The 22,073-nt window shown below is 41.3% G+C and overlaps 1 protein-coding gene across 5 annotated transcripts in view; it reads left to right on the plus strand.

The window, feature by feature from the left end:
* Window positions 1–22,073, plus strand: part of PAK5 (p21 (RAC1) activated kinase 5) — a 168,622-nt gene that overhangs the window by 109,206 nt on the left and 37,343 nt on the right. For all 5 annotated transcript variants that reach the window (XM_084824964.1, XM_084824935.1, XM_084824973.1 and 2 more), the window contains one exon: window positions 14,095–14,880. In XM_084824964.1, coding sequence (XP_084681090.1) covers window positions 14,095–14,880 — 786 coding nt within the window. The remainder of the gene's footprint in view (window positions 1–14,094; window positions 14,881–22,073) is intronic.

The following is a 22,073-nucleotide window of genomic DNA, read 5'->3' on the forward strand; positions in this document are numbered from 1 at the left end:
ATTTATTAGCGGGGATCTGCACACATAAATCCGTATATTCATGAAATAACATTCAAACATGCATTCTGTTAGGGAACGTGCTTGAAAAAATGTGTATGTTAGCCAAAAGTGCATTTAAATGCATGTATTAGGAGGAATGTGCACACAGTGCATATGAATTTTCATGCAAATTTTTAAAAGAAATTTCTATGTTCGGATAAACCAAATTTAAGACTGGAAAAATGAGAAACAGAGGGAAGGCAAAAGTGTCAGATTTTATCATCCCTGCTTTTGAGAATCTACTTTAGAAATGTAAATCATAGGAGAAAGATCAAGGAATCCAGAAGGAACGTATTGAAGAGATTTTTTAGAAAAATGAGAACCATTTTTCACGATCACAATGTTGTTGTTTTTATGATTACTATGGATATATGGAATAGAATCTTCCCCTTTATTTTTGCAGCATTTTCAGTTTGGCCTCCTAATTGTCTCAGATATCCTCAAAAACTTTGGTATCTCAGATATCCTTGCTTTTAGGAGCTGCAGGCATGCATCAGGTGTACATCAAAATACACATTGAAATTTGAATGCTGTCTACTTCCTCAATGGGACAGGGATGTACACCTATAATGCACTTCCCCGTTCTTCCCCACTCAACAAACATGTAGGCATCCAGCTGTTGATAATTTTTGCCCCCTTGATGGAAAGTAAATTGGATAAAGTCAGGCAGTGGGCTTGGTATGAGGAGGTGCAGGGGAGATATGATAGAACTCTTCAAGTACTTGAAAGGCTGTCACAGAGAGGAAGGCCAGGATCTCTTCTTGATCATCCCAGAGTGCAAGACACAGAATCATGGGCTCAACTTACAGGAAGCCAGATTCCGGCTGAACATCAGGAAAAACGTCCTGACTGTTAGAGCAATACGACAATGGAACCAATTACCTAGGGAGGTGGTGGGCTCTCCCACACCGGAGGCATTCAAGATGAGGCTGGACAGCCATCTGTTGGGGATGCTCTGACTTGGATTCCTGCATTGAGCAGGGGGTTGGACTCGACAGTCTTGTAGGCCCCTTCCAACCCTACTATTCTATGATTCTATGGTACAATTGCATGCATCACCAGAACTACAATATCTATGTCAGAAAGCAAACCTTACCTAACCACTCCTTGTGAATACTCGTTTGGTATTAATGTGGGGTGGGGATTTTGTTCCTTCAGTTGCCATTTGTGAAGACAAATAGTCAGGCATTATTGTTTATACTTGATTTGTCTTTAAGGGTGCAAGTGCCTTTCTCTTTTTGGAAAAAAGATTATTTTTTTCAGATGCTCACTAAGTAAAATGAGAACATTAGTTAGATTGATACACAGTTTGGGTCTGGATGTTTAAAGGATACACACACCCTTTTCTGTTGTCACTATATAGCATTTAAATGCAGACTTATATACTCTTAATTTTTTTAAGGAGGGGAAGGAATATAGAATTATTAGTTTAAGGCAATGTGTTACTAGAGCAAGGCAGTTAATTACCTACTTCATTATAGTCAATGTTAATACAGTGGTTTGAGAACAGGGGCTGTTTTTCATCTCCTCTTTGTAACATGGTGAGACAGCTGTTTTTACAGACAGATCCATTATAGCTTATCACCAGAGGACAGACTTCGAACATAACACCATGAAATATGGCTGTTGTCACTGGTAGCCAGGAGAAATGCTGGAACTCTTCAGAAAGCAAAGGAGAGCAGAGGATATCTGCTCTTGGGGAGAAGTGGACTTTAACTCAAATAGATTGGCTTTCATTGATTCTAATGTACAACAGTCTAGGACACAAAGGAGTGCCATAACTCCTCATTGTAATATTGATTTCTCCCAAGCTGCACTCTGTTTTGCATTAATATATGCAGTTGGATACTCATCAGATGTTGACGTCCGATAACAAATAGCAACTGAAATGGTATGATAGTGTGGGTTTCAGGTTTTGCTCTACGCAAAGCTGCTATTTGGGGTGGCCTCTTCCCCCTTACTTCTTTGAAATTACATATTCTGCAGGAGCTTCCATACCTCAAACTGGTTATACACACGGAGTGACTATTGTTATAAACAATTAAATGGCCCTACATACTAGAAATGCATGTCAAAGGCACAAAACCCCTTTACTTTAAAACAAAAACAAAAACAGGGGGACTGCCCTGGATTGATAACACTGCTAAGTTACTGTGAGGTCTGTGTGTGTGTGTGTGTATCTATATTTATATAGAAATATATCAGAAAATGAGCACAACAGATTTTTTTAAATGCGATGTTTTGCCATTTAAACTTGAATTAGGGATGTATGAGAAATTTGTTTCAGTTCATTTTTTTTTAATCAGTATTTTACCCAGTTTGCACGTTCTGGACCAATCATAGATTCGATTGCAATCTGTGGTCAAAGTTTGTACATTTCCAAACTTGCAATGTGATTTGCAGACACACACACCCCAATGCATTTGGCAGTATGTGTGCATTTCAAAAATGTGTACATTTCAAAATATGCATATTTCAAAAATACACACATTTCAAAAACAGTACATTTAAAAAATGGATACATTTCAAAAATGTGCAGAAATATGCTTTAATCATGGGAGAAGAATGTGTACATTTAAAAAATGCATACATGTCAAAATGAGTACATTTCAAAAATGCATACATTTCAATGTGAGTACCTTTCAAAAATGAGTACATTTCAAAATGAGTACATTTCAAAAATGCACATATTTAAAAAATATACTCACTTCAAAAATGTGCAGGAATATGCTTTAAGCATGGGAGAAAAACGTACATTTCAAATATGCATACATGTCAAAATGAGTACATTTCAAAAATGAGTATATTTCAGAAATGAGTATATTTCAAAAATGCATACATTTCAAAAATGAGCACATTTCAAAAATGCATACATTTCAAAAGAAAAAGGAGTACACTTCCAAATGAGTACATTTCAAAAATGAGTATATTTCAGAAATGAGTATATTTCAAAAATGCATACATTTCAAAATGAGTACATTTCAAAAATACATACACTTCAAAAATGTGCACAAATATGTTTTAATCATGGGAGAAGAAGGAGTACATTTCAAAAATGCATGCATTTCAAAAATACGAACATTTCAAGAATGCATACACTTCAAAAATGCACAGTTGATATGTACATTTGGGGAAATGTGCGTGGAAATATGCATGGATTTTTGTGCAAAAACTAAAAAACAAAGTTTGCAGTCTGATACGGACTCAAGTTGGAATGAGCTTCAAGATGGATTTTGGAGAACTTTGGTGAGTTTGAGCATTGCGGATTCACACATCCCTACCTTGAATATAGGAACATAGGAAGATGCCTTATACCAAGTCAGACGGTTTGTCCATCTAGCCCAGTATTGTCTACTGTGACTGGCTGCATATCTCCAGGGTCTCAAGGAGAGAGAGATCTTTCCCATCACCTGCTGCCTGGACCTTCTGATTGGAGATAATGGGATTTGAACCGAGGACCTACTGCATGCAAGCCATGTGCTCTACCACTGAGTGATGGTCCTTCCACAACACACACAAGGGCAAGCCTTTGGACCTTATGAAATCTTTCCCCATCCTAGTAAAATCTCTGCTACCCCTTCCACCCAAATCTGAAGTGGGGCATCACACTATCCATGTTTCATCGGCTTTAAAATGTTTAAAACTTCCAGTAAATCTTTAGCTGAACAAAGTTCTTTATTTGCCTTCATCTACTGCCATTAATCTAAAATACCTCATAGGAAACTGAACAAACATGTTAAAAGTGTGCTAAGGTCAGGCCGTTCCTGAATGAGCCAGGAACAATGACACCCGCCCTTTTTCTGTAAGCAATTTCCTTTTAAAGTAGTTCAAGTGGAGCGAGAGGGATTTGTTATGCTTAAGAAGCAACGAAACATTTTTAAAAGCATATCTGCTGTCTGTAAACAGTCTTGGAAAGGTCAGCTGAAAGCGCTGGGCAGTAGACTCAGGACAGAGAAAAGAAAGTTCTTCTGCACATAATCCATCATTTAGGGTGCAATCCTGTGCATGTTTAGGCAGAAAACAGTCTTGCAACTCCCAGCATTCCCCAGCTAGCATGGCTGGCTGGGGAATGCTGGGAGCTGTAGGACTTTTTTCTGTCTAAACATGCATAGGATTGCACCCTAATTTGAGGAATGGCGCTCCTCCTCTGCTTGTGCAGGAGCATATTTATTCCCCCTCCCCCTCCAGGCAGGAAGAAGACACATGGGAGTGATGTGGGTTTTGTTTCCACCAACTGGCTTGTTCTCATTTGCTCACACTTGGGATAGGACTGGCACCCAGTGAAGTAAGTAACCTGGTGAGCATCCAGAGCCACTTGGGAGGCAAAGAGTTGCTGGCCCATCATATCTGTCATTGCTTGTCAGTTCAAGAGGATAGAAGAGGTGAGCAGCCACTGGGCCCTGTAGACCTCTAGTGCAACAAATGCTAAGCAGCAGGGATGGACTGGAGTGGCTAGGGGCCCCCTCAAGCTGATCTGGTGCTTAGAGCCAAGGTGGGGCTACCAAATCCACAGACTAGGGGACATAACAGAAGTCTCCTGGGGCTAAGGGGTGTCCCCACATATCCATAGGTTTATTATACATTGCAGATCCCTGATGTTGATTAACAAAGTGGTGGCCCTCTATCCAAAGATTTCCCTCGTGTCTTCATTCCTGTGAGGGGCTGTTCACTACTATAAGCATCACTGGCATAGATGACTTTACATGGGGTTTAGCGAGACACAATCACAGAGGAAAAGAGGTCTAGTGGTGGCTACTACTGTCTATGAAACCTAAGTGGAACCACTACTTTCAGGATATGGCTCTGACTGGGGGCTTCCTTGGAAGCATCTTTCTGGACATTTTAGAAACACAAAGCTGGACCAGATGCATTCCCATGGAGAAACATTGAATGCAAGGTACTCACGTAATTATAGCCACCAACATACCAGTCCACACACACTGGTCCATTGAAAATGTGCATATTGGTTATTGTTAGTGGGACTGGTGGGTTATGCATTGAACTATCCAAGAGTCTATGGTGGAACATGGCTTTTACTCTGGGTGTGAGGTCCTACACTCTGTATACCTGTCGACATTCTGTTGAATCAAATATTGGAGCCAAAAGCACATATTCTTTAAGCAGAATCTTTTTGACTTAGGGTAATCCTTGGACTGCAGTAAGCTCACCACAGGTCTCACTGTTTTCCATGGAGAAGCTTCAAAATAACCATCTCATGCCTCAAAGCAAATTCACCATTAGGGGCCACTGTGGTGGTATTGCAAAAGTCAATATTCCAAGAACCTTCATCAGGGAAGTATGCTTGGGTGATGCCAAGTGACTTGGATATGACAAACCAGCTGCTTCCAAACCCAATGAGATTTGTGTCTATGTCTTCAAGGAGGGGACTATTTTAGAACTACAGTTGTCACTGAATTAGGCTAAAAAGAGAATGTCATAGGCATTAAGGCAAACCTCTCTTTATTATAAAACAGGGGTGTTGAAGCTATTTCAGCCTGAGGGCCAAAGTCCATTTCAGAGAAGATCTTGGTGGTCTCATCTGAGTGGTGGGTGGGGCTAAAAGCAAAAGGGTCGGGGTCAAATGCCCATTATACCAGCATATTCTAGCTTAATGCTCTTCCTGACAGTAATGAAGCCTTGGGAAGAGGCATTTCACCCTTTTAGAATGGGGGGAAACTGCACAAAAGCTGAGGCATCATCCAATGGCTGAAGGTCGGGGAAAGGCGATGGGGCCCGGAGAATGGGGCATGGCCAGATTTGGCCCCTGGGCCTGAGGTTCTACACCCCTGTTATAAAGTAATATACTGTTATGACTGCTGGCCAGTCATGCCAGTCCTATCTTTTGTCAGGCAAATGGCATGTCAATGGCTCAGGATGGCTAGTAGATGTTACCTTGTGGGAACTAACCGCTAGAGGAGGGGCTATTTTTATCTCTCTGGAATGTGTAACCCATCCGAGCCTGGGGAAGCTGACTCATCCTCTCCTCTCCCTGTAGCTAAGGATCTGGGCTGATGTTAGCTAGGGGTGTGTGTGTGTAACAATTGAAGCAGTTTTTTGAGACAGGGGCAGAGGGAGAGACGAAGAGGCAGAGTGTTACCTGAAGGCACTTTTGCAGTGGAGGGGTGGCTGAGTGTTTCTCTTTGGAGATCTCATGCATGATACTTGATCAGCTGCCTGCTGTGTATGATGCTTGCATCCACCTGTGCTTTAGTAGTATATTGGTAAATACACCAAATGTTACGAAAACACAGTAAGTCTCCACTATCTCTCCTCCAAGAGGAAATCAGACTTAGGTATCACTACCCCTGGAACTTCTGATCACCCGGGGTAATGGGGTGCATGTAACAATTTGTTGTTGTTGTTCAGTTGTTAAGTCGTGTCCGACTCTTCATGACCCCATGGACCATAGCACGCCAGGCCTTCCTGTCCTCCGCTCTCTCCTGGAGTGTGCTCAAGTCCATATTCATTGCATCGGTGATGCTATCTAGCCATCTCATCCTCTGCTGTCCCCTTCTCCTTTTGCCTTCAATCTTTCCCAGCATCAGGGTCTTTTCCAGTGAGTTTTCTCTTCGCATTAGGTGGCCAAAGTATTTGAGCTTCAGCTTCAGTATCTGTCCTTCCAATGAGCACTCAGGGTTGATTTCCTTTAGGATGGACTGATTTGACCTCCTTGCAGTCCAGGGGACTCGTAAGAGTCTTCTCCAGCACCACAGTTCAAACGCATCAATTCTTCGGCACTCAGCCTTCCTTATAGTCCAGCTCTCACAGCCATACATTGCTACTGGAAAAACCATAGCTTTGATTATACGAACCTTTGTCGGCAAGGTGATGTCTCTGCTTCTTACTATGCTGTCTAGGTGTGCCATAGCTTTCCTCCCAAGGAGCAAGCGTCTTTTAATTTCATGGCTACAGTCACCGTCTGCGGTCATCTTGGAGCCCAAGAAAATAAAATCTGTCACTGCTTCCATTTCTTCCCTTTCTATATGCCAGGAAATGATGGGGCCAGATGCCATGATCTTAGTTTTTTTAATGTTGAGTTTCAAACCAGCTTTTGCACTCTCCACTTTCACCCTCAGCAAGAGGCTCTTTAGATCCTCTTCGCTTTCGGCCATTAGGGTGGTATCATCTGCATATCTGAGGTTGTTGATAATTCTCCCAGCAATCTTAATTCTGACCTGTGATTCATCCAACCTGGCGTTTCTCATGATGTACTCTGCGTATAAGTTAAATAAGCAGGGCAACAATATGCAGCCTTGTCGTACTCCTTTCCCAGTTTTGAACCAATCGGTTGTTCCATGTCCGGTTCTTACTGTTGCTTCTTGACCCTCGTACAGGTATCTCAGGAGACAGGTAAGGTGGTCTGGTACTCCCATCTCTTTAAGTATTTGCCACAGTTTGTTGTGATCCACACAATCAAAGGCTTTCGCATAGTCAATGAAGCAGAAATTAGACGTTTTTCTGGAATTCTCGTGCTTTCTCCATGATGCAGCGAATGTTGGCGTTTTGATCTCTAGTTCCTCTGCCTCTTCGAAACCCCGCTTGTACTTCCAGTAGTTCTCGGTTCGCATACTGCTGAAGCCTAGCTTGTAGGATTTTGAGCATCACCTTGCTGGCATGTGAAATGAGCGCAATCATGCAGTAGTTTGAACACTCTTTGGCATTGCCCTTCTTTGGAATTGGAATGTAAACTGAGCTTTTCCAGTCTTGTGGCCACTATTGAGTGTTCCAAATGTGTTGGCATATTGAGTGCAGCACTTTAACAGCAGCATGTAACAATACTTTTGAGTATATTACTATGACCATGAATCTACAGAGTTTCCAAACATGTTTGGGCACTTTTCTGAGCGGTGAAGACTTCCATGAGCAGTGGTATCTTGGTTTGCTTTCCTCTTGGAGGAGAGATCACTGAACATTTTCGACTCTGTCCTATATGGAGCCCTTTGTGTCTTTATTTATTTTATTTTATTTAAAAAGCAGAATCTGGCTTGAATTTGTCAAAGCATCTGCCCAATTAAATGGCATCTGCAATTTTCCAGAAAAAAAAGGGCCACCACCTTGGAGGTGGGCAAGGCACAATTTACACTCACAAAAAAAGGCTTCTCATTGCTGGCTGGCACAAACCAGTGTCATCAACAGTTCATGCCAGCTACTACTAAAGGCCTTTGCACATCTACATCTTGGCTCAGGGCCAAGACAGTGAATGTGCCTGCAGAATCCCTCCATCTGGAAGCAAGGGGAGATTTGAACATCCCTGCATAAGGCACAAATGAAAAACAGCAGTGCCTCCTAGGAAAATGATACTTTTATATGCAGAGCACCCTCATGCTCACAAAGGGTCCTCTCTGCTCAAACAAGCAGAGAGAATCCATAAGCACAGGCGAATGAATTGAGGCTATGTAGCCAAGGAGAGGGAGAAGAAGATCCTCTTCTTTGAAGCATAAACACAGGGAGAATATTAAATCAGCACTTGTATCAGAGCCACACATTTGCACAGGGGAAGTGGATGTCTCTTGGGTGCTTCAGTCTCCCATTAAATTATGAAGCATTTCTTTTTCGATCGTGCTGTTTTATGATGCGGTAATTAAATATGAATAACACAGAACCATCCTGTCACCAAAAGACAAGCGCATCATGAAACACGTTCATGTCACTGAATGGTTTCAAAGTCAAAAGGAAGCCAGTCAGCACACTCTTGTTTGACGGATTGTTTTGGAATCTATGGCTGCAGAATCGCAAGGGGGACTCCTCATTGCACACAGAAATCAGAACAAGGATCCGTGACAGGTCAGAGTTGCTGGGCATTGACTGCACTGACTGACTTAATTGTCAAATGAAGTGTCATAGAAGAATCGGCCAAAAAGGGTGAGACTCGGTGGAATGCAAGGGAAAAAGCTGTAAACCCACGCATAGAGACTGGAGGATCACAAACCCATGTAAGTTATCTAGTCCAACAACAACAACAGCAACAACAACAACAACTATGGGATTTGCTTCCATAAGATGTAGCTATGGCCACCAAGTTGGCCATCCACTTCAAAGGGGATTAGACAAATTCATGAAGGACAATGGCTACTTGTTATGATGGCTATATGTATCAGAGGTAGTTCTTCTGTTGGGGAACATGAGCAGGAGAGTGCTATTGCACTCAGTCCTGCTTGTGGCCTTCCCATAGGCATCTACTTGTCCACCAGGTGAATGGAATGCTGGACTAGATAGGCCTTTGGTCTGATCCAGTACAGCTTGTTTATGTTATATTCCTAAAAGAGACTGGATTTTTACTTGCTAGAATAGACCTTTTTTGACTGCCCTGGATGCTTTGCTTAAACAAATTTAGCCAGAGTGTCGAGGGAAAAAACTTGAGTCCAAGTCAAAGAACAAACTATTGTCAACATAATTGCTATAAGATATTTTCCTACCAAATAGAGTGGCCATGTGCCCTACTTTATGAGAGACAGTCCCCTCTTTGAAGGCTTCCTGTGGCTGAAGGGCTGGCAGGTCCAAGTTGGGTTTAAAGATAAAGAACCATGAAAAGGAAGCTCAAACAGGGGTCTCGAAGTTGCCCAGTAACAGTTAGCACCTGGACAGCAGATCTAGCAGGCACACAGGAGGTCATCTGAGCAAGGTCTTCCCCACTAAGGTGAGATATATTGTATTTCAATTGAAATTATAGTAATTATTTCTAAACTTGCATCAATACATACAAATTAGCATACACAAATTTGATTCAGTTCTTTGTCATCTTTTTTGCCTCTTTCTTGGTGATGCATAAGTGGCCACTGGGGATGTATGAGACATTTGTTGAAGTGTGTTTTTGATGAGGATTTACCCAGTTCACATCTCCTGGACTGAACACGGTGTTAGAAAATATGCATTAATTTTCATGAGAAAAGGAAAAAACCAAGATCACAGTCTGATACAGACATGATATAGAATGAACCTGGAGGTAGAATCTGGAGACCTTTGACAAGTTCAAGTTTTGCTTGTACTCAGATCACTAGCGGCCACCTAATACCAGATTAGCAGCATTCTTTTATATTAACTTCGTATTCTCTGGCAATACCTGTAAGCAGCAGCTTGGTAATTAATGGGATAAAATGGTGACTGACCATTCTCACCATGTTAAGATAACAAACATTCCTTTCCACCATCCTATTCACAGACACCCCGTTCCTCAAACACAGAAGTCAGTTTTGAGGAAGTCACTGAAATGAATTTGAAGGAAGGCCAACAAAAGATCATTTAGATTAATGTTTACCTGATGAGCCATGTCTCTGTCACCTTTGAATTATTAGATATATGTCAATTTCATGACTGTCTCAGTCAAAGGCAGGGGCTCTATGAACCATTCTTTCTTGGGATTTTTCAAACATCTGTCACTTTTAAAATGATACTGACATGGTTTTTAAGGCTATTCTCCAGAACACATACAATAAAAAAGTAATTTCAGAGATGGCGCATTTTAAAATATAATGGGCACAATCCAGTCAAAGTTAAACGCTTTTAACAGTGCAGCCCTACACATGTCTCTCCAGAAGTAAGTCCCACAATGGGGTTCAGTAGGTCTCAGGTAAGTGGGTATAGGACTGCAGCCTAAGTCTTATGCATTTCAGTGAGAATTATTCAGGCTCAACACTGATTTGATAGTAAGTCCCATTGAACTCAGTGGGGCTGACTTCTGAGTAGAGATGTATAGGATGGTTCTGTTGAGCATATGCTTAGCTCTCCCACTGAAATGAATGAGACTTAAAAGTACTTAACCTTGTCTGAATCAGCCCCGGTGATTTTAAGGACTGGGTGTGATTAAATTTTGATGTATAAACCGCGAATAGACTCTCTTTGTTCTGAATATCATCTCCCTGCCTGAATAACAAATGGTCTGTCTGACCCAGCCTATAAACACTGCATTATATCAGAACATCAACAGATACCAGTTCTTAAGGGTTTTTCCAGACTGCCTCTGAATGCTGTTGCTTTGCTCTTTCATTTGTGACACTGTACAGATTATTGTGTTACAGGTTGTATTGGTTCGAGGACACTTTTCCTAAAGGTGCCCAGATAATTTTAAGATTCTAAGATTATTGTATGGTGGACCAGGCTGAAATTATTCCCATACCTCTATTTCATTGTTGCCCAATCTGGAAAAAAACAAAAACCCAAACAAAACGAACCAGCAACTGTTTCACATTCCCTGCCTACACACAGTTTGACTAATTTTGTCAATGTCATTTAGCAGCAACCACCCTCAGAAATGCTTAAGGTCTAGACAGTGAGCCTTTCTATTGGTTTTGTGAAAATGCTATACCCCAAACACAGTTTAGACTAAGCAATATCCTAAACAGGAGAAAATGGAGAACTTAGAAACTTCATGGTTTTGGAACGCATCCTTGTATTTAACCCTATCAGTATCAATTACTATTCATACTATTGGAACTATTCAAGTTGCAAATGTGATGAAGTATTTTGGTGCCTCTTAGGGTTGTTTCTAAGTCTCTTTAAAACTTCAATCCTAAGTGTACTTACTATGGAGTTAAGTCCCACTAAACTCAGTAGGAATGATATCTGAATAAGCATTCCTAGGATTGGACTGAAGATAAATCAAACTTCATTGAGTAGCTTTGAGGGGTACCTTACAGTTTGCCCCAAGCTTTCAAGTGACATTTACCACACATTTAATGCATTCTAACATTCGGAACATATGAAACGGTTAGTGCATGCTATATAATGGGTGCTTGGAGAAACATGTGTATGCATTGCTCCTCTACATTTTCACTTAAAGCTCAGATAAGCTGTCGGGAAGAGGTCATGTTGGGCTGGACTAAAGGCAAAAAGGAAGTGGCTAAAATACAAAAAAATACCAGTATGTTTTAGTGTAAAGCTCTTACTGCATTAGGAGGGGGATTTCAACATTTTAGAATGGGGAAAAAATATGCAAAAGACAGGAAATCTTCACACAGCGCTTAGTTAAACTATGGAACTCGCTACCACAGGATGTAGTGATGGCCACCCCTTTGGATGGCTTTAAAAGGGGCTTGGACAAATTCCTGGAGGAAAAGGCTATCAATGGCTACTAGTCTTGATGGCTATGTGCTACCTCCAAGACCAGAGGCAAATGAGCCTATGTACACCTGTTGCTGGGGAATATGGGTCGGAGGGTGCTGTTGTGTTTATGTCCTGCTTGTGGGTTCCTGATCAACAACTGGTTGGCCACTGTGTGAACAGGATGCTGGACTAAATGGACCCTTGGTCTGATCCAGCATGGCTCTTCTTATGTTCTTATGTCCTTATGAAATTGCCAAACAATCAGTGGTCAGAGGAAAGGGATGGGGCCAAGGGGAAGGGACATGGCCTTCTGGAGAACTGGAGGGGGTGGGCAGGGAGATTGGAACTACAGGAGGAGGAGTTTTAATCCACAGGCCTGACATTCAACACCCCTGACTTAAAGCCACAGGCCACTATTAAATTCTTATGGGTCTGTTCAACCAAAGAATGGCTGGCTAGGCTAAGCCTCTAGACTTTATTAACTTTTCATATGATGCAGCCTGTATAGTGAGTTGAGACCACTGGTCCAGCTAACCCAGTAATGTCTGAATCTGATTGGCAGCACCTCTCCTAGAGTAAATGTCTCTCAGCCCTGCTATCTGAGATGGTTTAAAGTAGTGCTGTTCTGAACATTTCTCCCACATATTTTTCAACCATTCGCATTCAGTTTGACAGAAATGAAATTGCTTTTGAAAAGAAATTCAAAAGAGGGGAAAATTTCAGATAAATTCTCATGGAGGGGCTTCAGGGTTCTTGTGCTGAGCTTATTTACAAGTGGCCGAGGAGTATGCGTGACTGTCCTGTCTTTCATTGTACAATCATCTCTCTGGCAGCCTGTAGCCTCCTCAGCTTCCTGCATTTCCATTCATTTTATATGGTGGCAGCCTTCCCTCTCTTCCCCCACAATGCCCCAGGACAATGGGACACTGTGGAGGATGTAGAATGGGGGCCAGGCTGCCAACACAGTTGCTGCTGTTGTCACTCGCAGTGGTAGTGCAACCCCTCCCCCACAAAAACGACAAAACTTTTAGGAAAGTAGAAATAAGCTGTGCCACAACCCCTGCCAATGGTGAGTCCTACCTGTGAGAAACTGTTGGAGGATTTCCCCTTCTCCCTGGAGAAATTTGGTGAAATGTTCTCTGCCCACAGTAGGGTGGAGAATTTTGAGAGGCCCACAATTTCTTTGCCCACAAATAGGGTGTAGAATTTTGAGACACCATTTCTGCACAGCTCTACTTTAATCCACAGCTGGGGAACCTGTGGACTCCAAATGTTATTGGTCTCCAACTCCAATTGTCCTTGACCATTGCCCATGCTGTCTGGGGATGATGGGAATTGGATCCCAACAGCAACAACTGAATGGCTACAGGTTCCCTGCCCCTACTTTAAAGGGAGATACCAAGGTTTGAATCCTAGATGGTCCTACATTCTGGCCCTTTGAGAAGGTAGCAAATTATTCTAGCCCAGCTTGAGATAATATGACAGTTGCACAGAGCATAAAAGAAAAATCTCTGGAGTTCTTTTTCTTTCTCTCTCTCTCTCTCTCTCTCTCTCTCTCTCTCCTTGTCTCTCATGGTTCGTTGATAGTGTTACCTTCAGTGATCTTTTTTGTGGAAGAATAAAATGCCCGGTAATAAGCAGCACACCATTTGCTATGCCACTCCTTTCCCCATAACAACCTGTATAAGTGAATCCGAACTGGGGAGTGATTTCTTTTCATTCAGTCGTATGCCAGCAAACTAGTTGTAAGCTTTGCCCGGAAGTGATTCAGACTAACATCAAATGGCAATTTATTATTAAAGTCTACAGTTGTGTATAGAGTTTGCAAGAGGATGCAATAATGCATCTTGAGGGGAAATTACATTTTTGTCCTAAAATGTTAGATTTGATAGAAGGATGTGGTGGACTGTCAGTATGTTCCTTACAGTGTCGTCGAAATTGCTCTGCTCGATAGTTTTATCACTGTGACATTAAATCTAAGGCAGTCTTTAATCAAAAGCTATCTTCTGTTCCCAGACCATCGTTAGAGGAAATAAACCTTGCAAGGATACTTCAATCAATGGCTTGCTCGAGGAATTTGACAATATCTCTGTGACGCGTTCCAACTCCCTTCGGAAGGAGAGCCCTCCCACCCCGCACCTGGGACACTCGAACCATGTTGAAATCCACCAGAAGGAAAATGGCTACTTCACATATTCTCAGTATTCGAGTGAGTCAGACACTGCTGTGGACATCCTCACTGACAAATACAGAGAAAAAAGTCTTTATGGGGAAGAGCTGGACAGATATTCGAAAAGCAGCTGTGCTGCCAAACAAAATGGACATGTGGTGAAAATGAAACCCAGCGAAATGTATTTTTCAGAAGCTAAACCCCTGACGTCCGATATCTCTAGGTTCTTACCAGATTATCATGCTCACATGGAATCAAAAAGTAAACAGAATGAGTTTGGTGGTCTGAAGCTGGAATATCAGAGGGCTCCTAGTGGATCTTCTCTGGATTACAAAGAGTCTTTTCATTACACTCCTACTCGAACTTCCCTTCACAGCCAATGCTCAAGAGAGAGACTAGAATACAGTGACAGCGACTGGGCCAAGGATGATTATGACAAAAGACCAAAGTCATCCTATGTAAACCAGACAAGCCCTCAACCTGCCATGAGACAGAGGTCCAGGTCAGGCTCTGGTCTGCAAGAGCCAATCATGCCCTATGGAGCAAGTGCTTTTAAGTCAAATCAGCAAGGCCATTCGTATAGTTCATATACCTACCCTCGATTGTCAGAAACAGCAGCAGGCATTCCAAAGGTAAACTTTTATAGGTCAACATTTTCAACGTTGTGGTCATTTCAGTATTTGGAGTTCAACACTTATTTTGCACTCTAATATAGTCCCAGTATTACAGTTCTCAAGAAGACCTTGTTTCTGCTGTTTATATCACACCAAGAGGTGAAAGGTAGGGATGGGTGAGACATTGGCTTGGTTAACATTTTAATGTGAACTTACTTAATTTGCACTTTCTGAACTTATATGCAGCCCAAAATGCAGTTATGCTTCTGTTTGCGCTTTTCTGGATTTTGCGGTGTAGTTCTCGGATCAAAAAAGGCATTCAAAAATGTGTGTATTAGGGGAAAGTGTACACAAAAATATTAGTGAAAACAATGTACAAAAGTGCATTGTATTAGGGGAAATTGCTTGCAGAAAATGTGTATATTAGGCAAAGATGCATTAAAACGGGTATATTAGTGGAAATGCACATGGAAATGCCTATAATTTTTCATGCAGCCTTTAAAAAAATGATATGGAATCATGACAAAACAAACCTATGGTTAGAAAAATGAGAAACTGAATGAAGCTGAAATGAACATATTCATCCATGTCTCATGCACTTATATAGAGGCATCTGAATACAAATGAAAAGTAGATTTGCACTCTTAGGCATAGCCTCATACTCTACTCCTGCTTTCAAATATTGGGTGGACGTTCTTTAAAACACAGGCCTTTCCAGAATAGTACTGGAGCTACATAGGGATATGTACTTCGATCATAGGCATTATTGGAGGTATCCAAACCTGTCCCTTTATTTCCAAGGGATTTCCTACTTTTCTGCCTCGTTTGTCTCAGATATCTGCGGAGTGCCTTGAATATATTTGCATTTAAGTACCAACAGCATATGCACTGGAATGCACACCAAAATGTGGATCGTTCTAGCTACCCCGTTGTTTTCTGCAGGATGCACATCCCAAAGCAGGTGCTGTCATTGCCTGCAGTGAGATGTGCATTTGGCAGCACATCTGAATGTGCATTCCATAATGATCCTAAACATTTCAGCAGGCTTGCACAAGGGTTTCCACATCAAACCACTGTTGACCCCTCCCCAACTGTCTTGCGCAAGAATTTGCATAGGCAACCACCAACCACTTATTGTCTTGACAGACAGTAAATCAGATAGAATTGGAAGGAAGGTAGGTTCAGGACAGTCATCATTACTAGGGAAATTTAAAAGATCAAACCTGTCTGATTATTGTGGTATTGCTACTTTTTTTTTTCTTTATTACATCATACTAAATCAGCCTTCCCCACCCTGGTGCCCTCCAGATGTGTTGGACTGCAAATCCTATCATTCCCAGCCAGCATGGCCAATGCTAGCTGGGAATGATGGGAGTTGCAGTCCAACACATCTGGAGGGCACTAGGTTGGGAAAAGCTGCACCAAATGCACAGCCATTATCAAAAATTGCAGCCAAATGTTTAACTTTTAGTAGAATTTACATCAACATTACGGCATTAGCTACCCCACCCCAAAGCAGTAACAGCCAATGACCTAGACCAGGGAGCTGGGAAATGCAACATGTTGCCAAAATAAAGACATAGGTAAGTTCTCCAATACATTATGAGGGGCAGTGGGAGTCTTAACCAATGGGCAATGGCTGCTGGTTTTGGCAGCTTCCACACATTTGCTCTGATGTCTGGTTTAGCCTGTAGATTGGGGTGGACAACTTGTGGTCCTCCAGATATTTTGACCTACAACTCCCATCATCCCTCACCATTGGCTGTTCTGGCTCAGGCTGATGGGAGTTGTAAGCCAAAACATCTGGAGGGCCACAAGTTGCCCGCCCCTGCTGCAGATTATTCCACAAGAAACACCAAGGCTTTCACGAGGTGTTGTTCAAAGCCTTCTTCCACAAGAAGGATTTGAGTGCATCGCAATCAATGTAATCTTCTCAAAGTTACTTCTCATATTTGTGTGTTCTGTTTCAAAATAAATGCTGCCAATTCAGTTTCATCAGCCTGCTGCAACCTATCCTTGCTGGGGCTTCCGTAAAAATAGTGCTTTGCATCAGAAAAATGGAGGTCTTCCTCAATAAAGGCAGTGATTTCACTGCCATTCTTAAGAATAAATTAAGTTTATCATTCTTTCATTAAGGTGTGTGTGACTGATCTTGGCATTCACCTCCAGAAAAACAAAAATCCCAACTTCGTACCCTTACTCATAAAACTCCCTCCACATTTTTCAGTGACATCCCTCTCAACTCAGGGCCTTTCCAGAACGTTAGCAATTTCACACTTCTAGGCTGACTCTTTCCCCTCCCAAGGGCCAGAACATGCACAAATATCACTAAAGCCTAAATATTCAAACATCCACAACATAGGCTTATGTCACAACAGCCTATACAGTAAATTATAGCTGGTTGCTGTCTCTGCATTTATTTTATTTTATTTTATTTTGAATCTGCCCAATAACAAAATCCTGTGGGCAGATTACAGATGGTAATCACATGGTTGAGTTTTGTTTGGTTGCTATGATAAATTAAAGATGTGAAGGCCTAGGAAAAACATGGGAAAAAATCAGGAAAAAATGTGTTTTTTTCCAGGCTTTTTCCAAGGACAGTTTTTGTTTTTTTCTGAAAAATTGAAAAAATTGAACAGCTTTGGATCATGAATTTTTTTCTTTTAGAATTTAAGACAATGTGTTTATATGTTGTTACCCAGCCTTTACTTCTCCCAAACAATTTCTAAAAACTATGTAATAAGAAGATATTTATAGAAAGATTAGAGATGTAAAATGTCTGGAAATAATGAAGCCATGGGGGAATTTTTTTTTTTTGTCCTCTCTGTAAAATTTGCAGCCTAGTTATTTCTTCCATCCCTTATTACAATTATTGATCTAATGTATCTTTTACTGATAGACATTTTGGGATGCTCCAAGTCATGCTCATTTTCTCAGCATGTCAGTAGAGCCACCATACCATAATATAGAAGAAAATGTGCATTCTTCTGTTTGGATTTTGTTCTACGGAGAGTTTGGATTTTGTCCTGTTTTTCTGGGCTTGTTCTGGTTAGATGCTGTAGCAATCAATTAATGTAATTCTAATCTAAAACCCACATGTGAATAAAAAACACTATAGGTTTTCCCGCAACTGTCACCAGATGTGACGGACCAGCATGTGGGCTATCCCACCTATGTTTCTCTTTCTTTTTTTAATTAACTTTGAGGCTTAGGCCTGTAGAACTTACTGCTGCGTTTTTAATAAAGTTCTCAATTAGACTTGCCCACTAGGGAATGCTGCTTCAGCTGTAAAACCTTTTAACTGGTGCCACTAGAATAAACTCATTTTACCTAAAAGGAACTCAGTAACCTGGTTCCTATGGCATAGGCATGGGATTGACACCACCACTAGAGACAAGCTTTCAAAATGAACAAAAAATAAGATGTTCATTAATGGAAATTATTTACAAAAGTGAATAAAATGTCACTCTTCAAATAATAGGTTGAGGTTACTTAAAGGTCCTTCAATTAAATATGGTTGCTCATGATTCCTAAACAGAGTCTTTCCCAGCTAAGTAAAATCTCGAAAGCTTTTCCTTCAGATCAGATTTCCCTAAACTCCACCCCAAAAGCAAGAACAGGTTTAGGAAGTTCCCCAGACTTCCTTACAAATAGGAACAGCTGCTGTATACCAGTCTTCCTCTGCCTTCAGTTCTTCCTGCTTCTTCTGGCTTCTAGGATGATTCAGATGTTTCAGGGACTACTCGCTGAAGTTCCCTCTCGTCAGACATAAACTAGGAACTTAAAATATGTTGTGTATAACTTTGTTCATAAAATTATCATGTTTGGTAAATTTAATAGTTTATTCAGACAATAACTACAAATTTACTGAATTTATTTTAAAAAGTTTATAAATATAATGATAATTTTATGAACAAACCAAGTTCTACATAATATAACTTTAAGAACATAAAGGCTGCTTGATCTTCCCAAAGTAGCCTTCTCCAACTTGCACCCTCCAGATGAGTTGGACTACGATGGCCAGCTTTCCTGACCATTGGCCATGCTGTCTGAGGCTGATGGGAGCTGAAATCCAAAATATCTGCAGGGCACCAGGTTGTGGAAGGCTATCCTAGAGCAACAAATTGACTTTAATAAAAATTAAGTTTTATTTTTCTATTTTTCTCAGAATTTCTGTTTTTGGGGGGCGGGGGGGAATGGGGAAAAACAAGTGTTCTTTTTTCCATGACTTCAAAGTTTCCACAAATTTACATCTCTAAATTAAGTATTTAAGTCCGCAGCTATGTAAAAGCATTTCAGATTAATCGGCTGAAGAAATCCATCTTCAAGCCATTACCTCTGCAACAAACCTATTGAATTCAATAGACGTATTCCAGAGCAGGAGCTAGGTTACCTGTCCTGAACCTTCTAGCTTTGTATAATCGGAGCTGACTCCAGGTTGTGTCCAATATTAGTCCTACTTAGAGGAGACCTACTGAAATGAATGGGACTCAAATTAGATTAAGATTGGATAGAACCAATTGGATACAACCCTCTCCTCTTAAGAACATAAAAGGAATCCTGATGCATCTGAGCAAAGGTCCATCTAGTCCTGTTTCCACTGCCTCACACGAAGGCTGCAGCCCTGGACTACTGTGTCCCATCTTCCTGCCACCACTACCAGTAACTGGCAATTTCAGAGATTTACTGCCTCATTGAAACCCTAGTAGTTCTGTTTGGCTGTCACAGCTAATAGCCCTTGATAGTGTTAGATAAATTCTTCCTCCACCAATTTGTCTAACTCTCCTTTAAAGCCATCTAAGGTCTAAACTACACATTAGGTTAAATATGTAGTGTGGCACCAGTGGAGTTTTCTTCTTCTTTTAGTCCACAAGGAGGGGGGGTGTATTTTGGGTGAAATGTCTGGGTGGGAAGGTTTAAACCCATGCACAGTGGTCCTGATCCAGATCAGGGCTCCGTGTGCTTATATTCCAAGGTAAACAAAATGGTGAGGATAAGCTGCACGCTAAGTATTTAATAGCAAATCCTACATGTTTGTTATGCTTTGTGTGAAATAATACCTTCTTCTGTCCATTCTGAGCCTGCCCTGTGTTTCCACTCAGCCCATGATGAAGCGCATTGCTGCAGCTATGTGACTATTCGATCACAGGGTGAACCGCAGTCAGCAACACCCACTGAGTCCATCTTCGTTTCCATGCACTAGAACAGCTATGTGAACCACCCCTGGAGTCATAAAATGGCACTTTGTATTATTTAACTGAACATATCAGCTCCAGGAGGGAGGAGGATGTCCGTTGTCTGTTTTGGGGGGCTATTCCACAGGGACGTCAATTGCCACCTACTCAGATAGGTTGAATTTCAGTGCCTTCATTCGCATTAGACTCAGCGATGGTTCACTTTTTCACTTTCCCCGTCAGCAGCCTCTCACACCTTTGAAGTCTACCAAATTGTTGATGTTGTTGTCGCTGCATTCCTGTCCCTTTCCCTTCCCCCCCCAAAGGGTGATCACTTTTTAAAGCATCAGGAAATATCCATTTCTTCTCAACTAACAGTGCAACCCTATGCATGTCTACTCAGAAGTAACTCCCACTGCATTCAGTGAGACTTACTCCCAGGTAACTGTGTATAGGATCGCAGCCTAAAAGGCCTTTTGTGCCAAAGGGAGAACGTCTGTTTCTGAGTTACATTAAGGCATGACAGTACAGCTGTTTCTGTGGCAGCATGTTCCGTTTCACTGCTGTGATTTTGATGAATTTCTTGTCAGAATTTAATCTGCTCTGTTGACCTGGTCTTGAGAATCTGATTCCAACCCCCACCCCCATGCACACTCTTCTCCATTCTTTAAAAGGATTTCCTTTGGGAGATGCAATCAATCTATATTTATATTTTAATTAAACATAAGAAAGAGAAAGAAACAATGAAACAATACGTAATGCATGTTGTCGATTTGATCTTGCAACACTATGGGTATCTATGCTTGGACCTCATGAGAATGAAGATGTGTCAAGTTTGCTTAGTGGCATTTTGTTATGCATGTCACAGAAAGCAGAAATGGGAGCATTTTGAGTCACACATATGTGCAAAATGTATGCATGAGTACATTTGTTCAAAAGCTTGTTCTACTTTTTTCTTCAACCTGTCTCTTGTAGTCTATCATGCAATATATCTATCTATCTATCTATCTATCTATCTATCTATCTATCTATCTGCTGCTGACAATTATTAAAGTAAATTTCAAATCACTAACATGGGAAGATAATTAACTTGTATCTAATATCTGAGCTGTCTGGATCATTATCAGGGTGATAAGACTTTCAATGGGGGGAGAGGGAATTACAGTCTAACCTCTTCTCAATACCTTGTTTGATATTTGTCAAAAGCTTTCTTATGAGGAGAACCTATAACTCTGAACTTTTAAATGGCAACTTACTGGAGGAGGAGTGGCAGAGAGTCATACTCTCAGAATTTCAGTTATTTGAAAGAAAGAGAGCACACAACTGCTGTAACTTATCACATAATAATTATTTTTTTTAAGCAGAGCAAAAAGATACAAGGTAGTCTCTGAGGACGTGAAGTTGGATCCAGGATCTGCCTTCTGTGGGAGGAAGGGACCTTCCACTAGGAATATACAAATGAGTAATGTTCAAGATCACTAGGATTCTCTGAACATCGTCTTGCTGGTCATCTCATGCCCAATTCCTGTTTGCACTTGCTGCTCGCTCTGCGCAAAGGGGAAAATTGTGCAAATTGAGCAGCAATCAAATGTGAAATTTGCAGAAATTTCCCCAAATTTGTGCAGATTTCCTAATTTGCACAAATGTCTTAATTTGCACAACTTTCCTCCCTAGACTAACGTGGGCTGATTTGGTTTACGGGGGAAATTTGCACAAGTTAGGAAATTTTCACAAAAATGAACTGGGAAAATTGCGCAAATCGAACACAAGCAAATGCCCAGCAATTTGTGAACATTTTGGGTGGACACGTGCTGTTTTGCAAGCAAAAATTAAATTCTCATACATCCCTACCTTCCGCAAGAGGGAGGGCTCTGCTAATGGAAGGTCCCTCCACCCATTTTTGGGGATTGCCTCTTCCCATGCACACACCAGAGCTGACCCCATTCAACAGGGTCTTTTGACTCTCTGTGTAGCATTTTCAGGGGGCTGGAGGGGCTGCCATGGCAAGGAGAGAGCAAGGAAGTCCAATTCTGTCAG

The sequence above is a fragment of the Heloderma suspectum genome, chromosome 1, assembly GCF_057233095.1.
Source record: "Heloderma suspectum isolate Gila_16-S chromosome 1, 16-S_ref, whole genome shotgun sequence".
Classification (NCBI taxonomy): domain Eukaryota; kingdom Metazoa; phylum Chordata; class Lepidosauria; order Squamata; family Helodermatidae; genus Heloderma; species Heloderma suspectum.